At 44.2% G+C, this 11,886-nt stretch overlaps 1 protein-coding gene and 1 pseudogene across 1 annotated transcript; both read right to left on the bottom strand.

Moving 5' to 3' along the window:
• Positions 1-30: 30 nt before the first annotated feature.
• Pmel (premelanosome protein) lies at positions 31-11,149 on the bottom strand. The gene is made up of 11 exons (XM_046466629.2): positions 11,022-11,149; positions 6,873-6,983; positions 6,572-6,718; positions 5,137-5,271; positions 4,498-4,659; positions 3,535-4,245; positions 1,648-1,764; positions 1,338-1,422; positions 1,029-1,234; positions 841-928; positions 31-280 (listed from the first exon to the last, which is right to left on the bottom strand). The coding sequence occupies exons 1-11, from the start codon at positions 11,095-11,097 to the stop codon at positions 139-141; spliced, it is 1,980 nt and encodes a 659-aa protein (XP_046322585.1). The 5' UTR covers positions 11,098-11,149; the 3' UTR covers positions 31-138.
• LOC124108228 (large ribosomal subunit protein eL21-like) lies at positions 9,448-10,146 on the bottom strand (annotated as a pseudogene).
• Positions 11,150-11,886: the final 737 nt, after the last annotated feature.

Raw genomic sequence — 11,886 nt, 5'->3', positions numbered from 1 at the left:
CTGATCTCAAGAAAGCAAGAAAAACAGCACCAAGTTCCAAGTATTTATTTCAGGTAATGGTGGTCTCCAAGGAAAGACTGCAGAAAAGACAGGCATTCCTGTCAACCCCAGGAGAATCATATCATCATATGAGAGTACTCAGACCTGCTGCCCACTGAGAAGTGGACTGTTCTCACCAGTGGGGCAAGCACGGAGGACCCTGGGCAGACGTAGCCAGTGAGTGCTACTGTGTGGCAGCTGGGAAATGGGGAGAGCTGAGCCCTGCTTCATAAATCTGCGCCTGATATTGAGAGAAGGGGGGGAAATGGTTAGCAATGGACAAAGGCCAATTATCTGTGCTTCTCCAAAGAAGGGACACACCCATATCCCATGCTTGGCCTTAATTCTAGCTCCTTTCCCTTCTTCCCAACTCCAGGATTCATCGTCTCTTATTTCTATGGTAACCTCTCTCCTTTACCTATAAACTTCCCTGCTTTGAAGACCTTGGCCTGGGGATCTGCCCCTCTCAAAAGTGCTACACATAGAATATTAACAACAGTTATCAATGTCCTCAATTGGTGCACTCTTGCCAGGTGGTTTACTCACATTGTTTCTAATCCTGACAACAGTCCCACAGGGAAGGCATTGTTTTTCTTATATCTCAGAGGCTCAGAAATTTTAAGCTATTTCCCCAGTATCCCACAAGAAAGACTGCAGCCTAGGTCTTTTTAACTTATATTCCTGGACTCTTTCCTAGACACCATGCTTCCTCAAAGGGAATGGTAGTTCATTTTCCCCTTAAGGAAGAGGAAGAGGTGTAATAAAGGATTGCGGGTCTGGGCTAGATGGTGGGGTTCTCACCTATATATCAGAGATGCAAGGACCACAGCCATCAACACCAGCAAGATACCCACAAGCAGGGGAACCTGCCCAAGGCCTGCTTCTTGACCTGTGAACAGAATCCCAGGCACTGCTTCATACAGTGTCTTCTCCCTCCCTTCTGGCCTCTGCCCATTCCCCTTCATCCTATCTTATATCTAAATACGTACCAGGCATGATAAGCTGGGTGCTGGCCACTGCCAGGCTGTTGGCATCAGCCAAGGACACATTGAGGCAGTAGGTCCCTGAGCCGCCCTTTAGTACCTGGTGCAGAACCACCTGGCAGGCTGGACTTGGTGGCACAGGCTGGCACAGACGTTGGGCTGGAGGCTGGCACCCTGGTGATGAAATATCCAAACAGGCTTCCTTGGGCAGCCTAGAATAAGGATCATCTTGCATCAGGGGATCTTGGAAGGGACATGACTCCAGAGATCAATGGTCAACTCAAGAATCATCAGAGCAATCATCAGGATACTCACCCGCCTTGGCAGGACACAGTCAGCTCAAATGCATCCCCTTCACTGGATGGTACGGCCTGCAGGATCTCAGCATTCTCAATGCCCTCTGTAGAATTGCAAGGTATAAGTTGGGATTCCTTCTGCAGGTCCATAGAGAGGAAAGCCGTAGGGCTACTCTCCCAATCCCATCCCTTTGTCTTCAAAGGAGGACCCTGTCATTGGGGCATTCTTTCTCTCTGGGTAAATAATTCCTCTCAAGGTATGCTCCCACTTGATGGTCCTGGGCAGCATATACCTTTCTTCATCAACCCCCAGGGTAAGCAAGACTTACGGACAATATCCAGGGTGAGAGAATAGGAACCATATCGATATAGAACACAATCCAAGGGGACTTGTCTCTTCACCAGCATTAAGGTATCTGTGCCATCCAGCGGAGGGCTCAGGGACCCTGGCAGGAGAGGATTGAGGAGGCAAGGTTAAGAGACAGATAAGAAGACTCACTTGGAGGAAGAGGCCAAGCAGACATTTTCCCAAGTAGAGCTACTGGATCCCGAAATTACTGGCTTTAAGTCAGACAAGATCTTGGAAATATCTTTTTTGGGGGGTACTTGGGATTGAATTTAGGGGCACTCAACCACTGAGTTACATCCCCAGCCCTATATTGTATTTTATTTAGAATCAGGGTCTCACTGAGTTGCTTAGCATCTCGCTGTTGCTGAGGCTGGCTTTGAACTTGCAATCCTCCTGCCTCAGCCTCCTGAGCCGCTGGGATTATAGGCTTGCACCACTGCACCCAGCAGAAATATCATTTTATAGATAAATAAACTGAAGCCCAGAAGAAGAAAATTACTGCCTTAGAGTCACAAGGTTAGAGGCAAGAGTTGTAGTTTTCTAAAAGTCTCCCAAATATTTATCATACCCCACATTATGCTAGGTCCTAGGCTAGATACTTGATGTAGCTCATTTAAACATCACTAACTCATCCCTTCTGTTTTCACTTTGGGACAAGAATCTAGGAGTGGAAAATGGTAGGATCAGAGTCTTAGAATCTGAGAAAGATTTCTGTGCATTTATGCTTGAACAGAAAATGTGATATAAATATGTAAATGATCACAGTCTGTTCCCTGGCCTTCCCAGCTGTTCTCAGGGGTAGAAAAGCAACAAGCTCTCTCCTCATATACTGGGGAAGACCCCAGATAACTGAACTCCAAATCTCTTGCATGTCAAGAGACGCTTGAGGGCTTTAGAGCTAGTAAGAACTCTGAGGAGATCACAGTGTTAAACAGGATTAGATAACATCTGGGTAAGACTTTCAGAGTAGAGAAGTAAGAAATATCCCTTCTCAATGAACCTCATGCACACTGGTGTGTGTGTATGTGTGTGTGTCTCCTCTCTCTCTTCCTCCCCCGCTTTATCTATCTATCTATCTAGATATCTATCTATCTATCTGTAGATGGACACAATACCCTTTTTTAAAATTTTTTAATATTTATTTTTTAGTTTTCGGCGGACACAGCATCTTTGTTTGTATGTGGTGCTGAAGATCGAACCTGGGCCACACGCATGCCAGGCAAGCGCGCTACCGCTTGAGCCCAATACCCTTTTTTTTTTTTTTAATATTTATTTTTTTAGTTATGGGCGGACACGGCATCATTGTTTGTATGTGGTGCTGAGGATCGAACCCGGGCCGCACGCATGCCAGGTGAGCGCGCTACCCCTTGAGCCACATCCCCAGCCCCCCCCTTTTTTTTAAATAATTTTTTGTTGTTGTTGTAGATGGACACATACTTTTATTTTATTTATTTATTTTTTATGTGGTGCTGAGGATCGAACTCAGTGCATCACACATGCTAGGCAAGCACTCTACCACCCAAGCACCACCCCCCCCCTTTTTTTTTGGTACTAAGGATTGAACTCAGTGGCACTTGACCACTGAGGCACATTCCCAGCCTCATTTTGAATTTTATTTAGAGACATGATCTCACTGAGTTGCTTAGTGCTCTTGTTGAGTCTGGCTTTGAACTTGAGATCCTCCTGCCTCAGCCTCCTGAGCCACTGGGATTACAAGTGTGCACCACTATGCCCGGCCCCAGCCCCCTTTTATTTTTATTTATTTATCTTTTTATGTGGTGCTGAGGATTGAACCCAGGGCTTCACATGTGCTAAGCACATACTCTACCACTGGGCCACAACCTCAACCCTACACTGGTCCTCTTACCTGTAGTACCTTCTGTAGACATGAATGGGCTAGCATCTGGACCCTCAGGCTCAGGGGTTGGTATCTTTTCAGCTGTGGTCTCCACCAACTCTATAGTTGTCACCTTTGTAGAGGGCTCTGCAGTTGGCATCTTTACAGGTGTAGTATCTATAACCTCTGTAGTTGACACCTCTGCAAGTGTGGTATCTATGACCTCTGAGGTTGGTAGCTGCTGCAGTGTAGTACTTGTTCCCTCTGCAGTTGGCATTTGCACAGATGTGGTATTTATGACTTCTGTGGTTTGCACCTGCACAGCTGTGGTTCCAGACGGCTCTGTAGTTGGTACCTGATTGGGTGTAGTACCTATAACTTCTGCAGTAGGCACTTGCCCAACTGTGGTGCTAGGAACCTCTGCAGTTGACATATTCCCATCTGTTGTGGCTGGAAGTGGGGAAGAGCCACAGGAGGTAAGAGGAATGGCAGCCTGCAGCACCACCTGAGCAGTGACGGGGCCAGACTCCAGGTAAGTATGAGTGACCACAAGTGCCCGAGAGATCAGAGTCCCAGTACCATCTCCAAAGTTCCATGTATAAGAGAGGTCAGCCCCCTTCAAATAGCCACTGGGGTCATGGAGCTGAAGAGAAAAGGTCAGAGGTTGCTTCCTCAGGAAGTGTTTGTTCCCTCCATCCAAGGCTTGTAGTTGGGACACGCTCACGGAGAAAGGTACCTGGTCTGGGATTGGAGCCAGAAAAGGTGAGAACCAAACCTGGGCCAGAGCTTCTCCTTTCATAGCCATACCATCTAACCCAGAAGCTGGTAGTATCTGACAATTCACTGGTTCTAAACCCCACATTCCTCTGCTAAGGTCTTCCTGGCCCTGCCCCTTGAAGGTAGCACACCATTTCCTCTCTCCCCTCCAGTCCACCCAAGCCTCTCCATATTCTCCTGCTCTATTGCTGGCTTTGCCAATTCCTAGACCCTTACCAGTAATGGTGAAGGCTGAGCTGGAGCGAGCAAGGGGCACGTAGCTCTGGGATCCACGGTGATGGTAGACAGTCACTTCCATGGTGTGTGTGCCCAGCATTGCCTGTTCTGTCCCAATACTCAGCCTGGACACTGGACCCCCCAAGACTTGCCAGTATTGGCCTGAGGTTTTTGAAAAGAAAATCAGAAAGGGAGATGCTACTGGTCAGGGGGAACTGGAGCAGGATATGAAAAAGAACACCAGAGAAAGAACATCAGGAGATATATTAAGGATGATTACTTCAAAGAGTGTTCGGAAGGCTATGACATAACGGGGCAGAGAAAGGGTTCTATTGTGTGTGAGAGGGCATTTCATGGAGTGGGACTATAATTGAGAAAGGGTTGCCTGCGTTGGCTGGGGCTATAGATCAATAGTGCATGGTGTATACAAGGCCCTGGGTTTGATCCCCAGCACCCCCCATCTCCAAGAAAAAGAATTGAAAGGGAGTTAGGTGCTATGAATGAAGAAATAGCCATGGGGGGAAATGAAGATTAGGGGAAATCACAAAAGTTAAGGGCTGAGGCCAAAAAGAAAGGTGAACATGTAAGAAGAAGAAAATATAAGTATGTAGAGACAGGTCAGAGAAGGGAAACTCTCACCCCAGGTCTTCCAGACATAAACAAATCTTCTTCTTTGAGACCAAGGGCCAGATGGGCAGGGTCCACCATCAGGGAAGATGCAGGCATCGTCAGGTTCCTGGGGATACACTGGTTCTCCTCCCCACACCTGACTCCCTAAAATGTAAATACAGTCACCCTCAACCCTAGCATTCTTTTTTTTCCTCCAGTACTGGGGATTGGACCCAGGGGCACTTTACCACTGAGTTACATCCACAGCCCTTTTTAGTTTTAATTTTAAGGCTGGCCTTGAACTTGCAAGCCTCCTACCTTGGCTTCTGGAGTCCCCAGGATTTCAGGCATGCGCCACTGGCCCTAGCATTCTACTGTATACATCAAAACCCCTATAATAGCTCCTAGGGTATCAGAGAGGGGCTCTAGTAATAGTAGCTAGAAAGTACAATCTCTATGGTATAACCCATTTGGGCTTGTAGTTGGGGCTGGGGGTATGTGGACACTACAATTTAAAATTCACTTATATACACACATTCACACACATACATAAGAAAGAGACTGTGCTGGGCATGGTGGCACATGTCTATAATCCCAGCAGCTCAGGAGACTGAGACAGGAGGATCACAAGTTCAAAGCCAGTCTCAACAATTTAGCGAGGCCCTAAGAACTCAGTGAGACCTTATCTCTAAATAAAATACAAAATAGGGCTAGGGATATAGCTCAGTGGTTAAGTACCCCTAGGTTCAATCCCTGGTATGAAAAAAAAAAAAAAAAGACTGGAAAGCCATATATCAAAATGTTTATGGTGATTTTCTCTAATCAGTGAAATAAAAAAAAAAAAAAAAACAGTATCAGCTAACATTTTTTGAGCCTTTCCTGTAGGCTAGAGAAACCTAATACTGAGTTCTTCATATAATATCACATTTTTATTCTTACAACACCTTTCAGGAAAGGTACCACCCCCTTATATGGATAAGGATATGGAAGCACAAAACAGTTAAGTTACTAGTCTAGAACACAAACTAGTGACAAATTGAAAACTAGGTCTGCCCAACTTCTGGATTCTGCTGTCCCTCAGTTTGGGAATTATAATTTTCTTTACTTTTTGCTTTATCCATGTTTTCTGATACTACTATAATGAATTTGTATCACATATGTAATTTGTTTAAAAAATAAAAGGAGGCTGAGTTCAGTATTGCAAATCTATAATTCCAGAGACTTGGGAGAGGTAAGAGGATCACAAGTTCAAGGCCAGGCTGGGCAATTTAGCAAGACTTTGTCATAAAATAAAATGGCTGAGGATATAGCTCAGAGGTGCTCCTGGCTCAATTCCCAGAACCACTCTGAATAAGCAAACAAATAAATAAATATTAGAGCAGGAATGGGACATTCTTGAAGCTCACTGGAGACATCAGGGAATTTGAGCCCTAGGAATAAGGGTCTGAAGTAGGGTTGTACTTACCATTGATGATGGTGTTGTTGGCCCAGATAACCTGCCCATCTGGCAGTACCTTTTGGCTTTCAGGGAAGTGCAGGGCAATAGAGAAGGAGGTATTTGCACCAATCAGTGTAGGCCCATCATTACTGAGCTCCAGGGCCACCTGGCCACCTGGGAAGCGAAGTTGCATTAGTGAGGACTCTGTGGCTTCCTTTTCCCATTTATCTTTCCCCTTCCTGTCTTCCCAAGGTGGATTCACCCAAGTTCTTCCATTCCTCCCCATCCTATTCTCACCATATTCTCCCCAGAACTTTCAATTTCCCACCTTTCCAGCAGTCAGGCCTCTGGACTTCTGTCCACTCTGGATACAGCTGTCTGTTCCAGGCTTTTGTTCTGAGCTGCCTCAAGACTCCAAGCCAGTCCTGGTTTCTGGGTCCTAAAAGGAATGTGCCATGAGGACTCTAGGATCAATCAGTTCCTTTTCAAGGCTAACACTCCATTCATGTCACTCCACTCATTCTCACATTCAAAGGCATTTTAATTTACTGAATACCCATCACGTATTAGGCACTATTTTAGGCACAAAAGACTTAAGAATAATAAGGCTCTGAAGGGATTCAAAGTTGAGTATAAGAAATGAGCATATACACACATTATTATAATTCAAGGCACTGTTTAATGTGTACCATAACAGACATACCATATAGTGTAACAAAATGAGAAACTAAACAGACTAATTCCACAAGAGTACATTGGGGAAGTACTCTTGTGGAATTAAATGAGTACATTAAATGAGGAGCTGCCCCAGGACTAGCACATGGAGGCATGGAAGCACTTGACATGCTAGGGGACTACCAGCGTTGTGTTGTTGCACACTATGGCTGAGAAGATGGGGTGGGGACTTTGAGTGTCACACTCGGGGGTTTGGCCTTTATCCTGTAGGCAAGCCACCTTTGAAGCTATTTTTTTTTAAATTGAGATTTAATCATGTACCATAAAATTTACCCTTCAAAAGCTTTTACTTTTTATTATTTTTTATTTTTATTTTGAGACAGGCTGTCTCTAAGTTGCTTAGGGCCTCAATAAATTACTGAAGCTGGCCATGAACTTGTGATCCTCCTTCCTTAGCCTCCTGAATTGCTTGGATTATAGGCATGTGCTGCTGTGCCCAACAACCCTTTGAAAGCTTTTTTTTTTTTTTAAATAACAAAGAAGTTCTTACAGTTATTTAAAATATTGTACTACATGATAAATCTGGTTTTAAATATATTCCATTTTTTAATACAAAACTGCAGTTGTGGTTCAACTTTTGGGTTATACACTAAAAAGAAAACCAAGTTTTGAATCATCAGTTAACTCAAGAAAGGAAGTAACTCTTCCAAGTCAACTTCATTGGAGACAGAGTATCAGAACTGGAACTGGGATCAAAATTGAAAAACTATAATTTTCATATGAAGCTTTGAAACCTTTTAAAACACAATTGTATTAGTATTTTAGAAAGATCACTATAGCAAGCAGGGGATGGTTGAGAAGTAGGCAGAAGTTCGGGGTAGGGACAGAGCAGCAAAATTATTGTAACTGACCAAGAGAGAGGTCTGAGGGGAAAAAAAAAGAATATGTTGGGCCTTCATATACCCTCACCTAGATCCAACAGCTATCAACATTTTGCTGTATTTGCTTTATCCTTATTGATTTTTTTTTTTTTTTTAGGTATTGGGGGATTGAACCCAGAGGCATTTAACCACTGAGCCACACCTCTAGCCCTTTTTAATATTTTATTTATTTATTTATTTTTAAAATTTATTTATTTTTAGTTCTCGGCGGACACAACATCTTTGTTGGTATGTGGTGCTGAGTATCGAACCCGGGCCGCACGCATGGCAGGCGAGCGCGCTACCGCTTGAGCCACATCCCCAGCCCTTAATATTTTATTTAGAGAAAAGTTCTCTCTGAGTTGCTTATGACCTTGCTAGGTTGCTGAGGCTGGCTTTGAACTTTCAAGCCTCCTGCCTCAGCCTCCAGAGATGCTAGGATTTACATGTATGGGCCACTGCGCTCAGCTTCATTGTTATTTTTGTTTTTGGCTAAGATATTTAAAAGTGACTCTAAGGGTTATGTTAACCCTATGGACTTTTTTTTAATATTTATTTTTTAGTTGTAGTTGGTTGGACACAATACCTTTATTTTAGTTATTTTTATGTGGTGCTGAGGATTGAACCCAGAGACTCACACACATGCTAGGTCAGCACTCTACTGCTGAGCCCCAACCCCAGCCCCAACCCTATGGACTTTAAAAAAAAAAAACACTTTCCTGCATAAGCACAATGTCTTTTCACACTAGGAAAAAATTATAAGATAAACAGCAGTCCATATAAAATTTCATGAATATCTAGAAAAATGTTTGCTTTTTATTTTTGGTTGTGGTGGGAGACGGGATTGAACCCAGAGCCTCTCACCTGCTAATCACAGTTCTGATGCTGAGCTCCATCCTCAGCCTATTCTTATGATTTAAAAAAAAAATCAGAATTCAATATGTAAGCATGATCTTTTAAGAGCTTAGGTGAATGGACGTGAACAGAATGTTTTCAGAAAACATTAAGAAACAGTGAAAGAAAAAGACTTGAAAGTGCAGCACAAATGAGGAAAGCCAATCAAGGAAAACTTCCTAGAAGTCTGTGAAATTGGGATCTAGACAGAGAAAGAGAGGTTGGGATATGATATATACATTTCAGCATAGCAAAAACCACCCTCACCTCATTTCTTTTCCTCCTTTTTTTTTTTTCCTCTTTTTCTGGAACCCATGGCTTTACCATTGATCTATATCTCCCGATCTTTTTATTTCTTTTTTTCCCAATTAAGAAAATAATTTTTGTAGTCTTTATTTATTTATTTTACATTTCTTATGCCATGAATTCATAGGTAATAGGTTCCAGCAGCTCAGGATTCTTTCCATTTGTTCTGACAAAATATATTTCTCTGGGTGGAGCAGGCTGGCACTTCAGCTGAACCCAGGTACCTTTCTCTTTGGCTTCCTTCTTTTTCTGATAATTTTCTTTTACATATTTCAGGAAGGTGTCTCGGCTCTTAGAGTGCTTAATATGCTCAATATGCACATTAATTCTCTAAGCAAGAATCTTGCTCTTAACTTGCTTATTCACAACAATGCCAACGGCATGCTGGATAACACTGTAAACTTTCCCAGTTTTGCCATGCTAACATTTGTGGGACATTCCTTTTTGAACAGTACCCATTCCCTAATGTCTATAATATCATCCTTCTTGTAGATTCGAATATATATGGCCACAGAAACAATTCCATCTTTTCTAAAAGGTCTAGAGAACAGACATCATGTTCCTCTCCTCTTTCCCTTTGTGTTCATCATTTTGGCAAATTACTGGAAGATGGCAGTTCAGGCCAAAAGGAAGGGCTTTATTTTATTTTGAAATAGAATTCCACCAAGTTGTTGAGGCTGGCCTCAAACTTGCTATCCTCCTGCTTCAGCCTCTCAAGTAGCTGGGATTATAGCATGCACCACCACACCTGGTTTATCCTCACTCCATTTCTTTCTTTTTGGTACGAGGGTTTGAACCACTGAGTCATATCCCTAGTCCTTTTTATTTTTATTTGAAACAGGGATTCATTCCCTAAGTTGCTTAGGGCCTCACTAAATTACTGAGACTGGCTTTGAACTTACAAACTTCTGCCTCAGCCTCCTGAGTTGCTGGAATTATAGGCATATACCACCATGCCTGGCTCCTCACCCCATTTCTAATGCACACTGGAAACCTTGATGATTCTTCTGGGGGATGATCTGGAATCATTTCACTGAGTTTCCCACCAGTAGAGCAAGAGAAGTCATGAGATGCGCCATTCTTTCTCCAGTTCCAACCCTCCCTCCTCAGAGCAGCACGGGACATTCCAGACCCTCTCACCACCACCACCATCACCACCCCTTGCTCCTGTCACGAGGATCCAATCCCCCAGAGCCTATTCATGTGATGCTCAGCTGAGACCCCCCCTCTGCCTGTTTCTCCCAACCCCAGAACAAAAGATCTAGGCTGTGTTCACCCATCCCCATCCCAAGATGGGGATCATTGTACCTCTTTAGCCTTCTTATCCAACACCATATTCTGTCACTCCCCACTTTAAATCCTCTACCCCCAAGTACCTGAGACATTACCTGAAAGATCTTTTCACCCTTGTGGAGTCCCAGCTCCAGCTCACTGCCTGCGGGTCCTCAGATTTAGCACCACAAAGACCCACTATCCTTTTGCCCCTCCAAGCAGACAGGATTATTTTCATGTTCAATCCCAATTTTCCATGTAGGGAGGGAGCCAGTGCCCATAATCTCACTAAATCAAACAGGTGGGAGAAGCCTGAAATATTACTGGTATCTCACATTAAGAGCGGGAAAACCAGAACAGGTGTTCAATCCCTAATCAACACCTGCTCCTGTCCATACACCCACACTCACCTTCTGTGGCCCCCACAGCCAGCAGAGCACTTAGCACACACAAATGGAGAAAGCACCTTCTCAACACCACATCCATCCTGTTCTTCCCTTCAGCAACCAAAGGCGCTGGGGGACTGGGAAAAAACCCTATATAAGAAAAGAGTGCTCATTTACATAGCCCTTCCTCCTCTCCCTCTAGGAGTGGTGTGGGAGGAGCGAAAAGACTGGAGAGAGTCAGAACTGATGAGGGATCCGGGTCCCTAGACATTCCTTTCCCATCAGGCTACTCAATGACAGTTTCTGGTTTTACTGTGTCACTCTCACCTTGTCAACACTCCATCACCCGAGAAAGAGGGGACCGATAGATAACTATATAACACACACCCGTCACACACAATTCAGAGAGTGATTCACTTATTGATTCAATAAGTTGCGTCAAACCAAGAACTTTCAAAAACACTGAAATAGAACCTTTGCATCCAAAAGCAGAGAGACAGTATCAGGGTAGGCTGAGAGGCGGAGGCAACAACACCTCTGAGGCTCGTGAACCCCTTAAGATTCCCGGCTTTCTGCTTTTCAAAGTAGGCTCCCTGGGCCGAGAGAAATTTAATTTCAGTTCGATACCCATTTTCCCAAAAGGCAGTGAAAGTACTGATTTAAAGATCAGGGAATTCCTACAGACTAGAGACACAGGACACTCGAGTCCTAAGCAGGAACTTGGGAAAAGACGTTCGCCGCCTCACAGAGGAGGAAACTTAGTCTCGCCTCTCAGAATCAAACTTGCAGCGGGCGATGTCTTTCACCGCGAGGAGAGCTGGGCTCGCCGGGCTCGCCGGGTCCCCTCTGACGTCCACCAATTGGAAGGGCAGGGGGCGGAGCCAGGGAA

Source organism: Marmota monax, unplaced genomic scaffold, assembly GCF_021218885.2.
Source record: "Marmota monax isolate L192 unplaced genomic scaffold, Marmota_monax_Labrador192_F-V1.1 WCK01_AAM20220418_F8-fsc00151, whole genome shotgun sequence".
Classification (NCBI taxonomy): Eukaryota; Metazoa; Chordata; class Mammalia; order Rodentia; family Sciuridae; genus Marmota; species Marmota monax.
Note: the sequence above shows the minus strand (reverse complement) of the source record. Positions and strands in the feature narration are given on the sequence as shown.

Excerpts from the sequence above, each read along its gene's own strand:
- Pmel (XM_046466629.2), bottom strand. The coding sequence starts at position 11,097 with ATGGATGTGGTGTTGAGAAGGTGCTTTCTCCATTTGTGTGTGCTAAGT. Across the intron at positions 6,719-6,872 it reads GAGGCCTGACTGCTGGAAAG|GTGGCCAGGTGGCCCTGGAG; the intron begins GTGGGAAATTGA and ends TTCGCTTCCCAG. Across the intron at positions 929-1,028 it reads CACCCAGCTTATCATGCCTG|GTCAAGAAGCAGGCCTTGGG; the intron begins GTACGTATTTAG and ends TTCTGTTCACAG.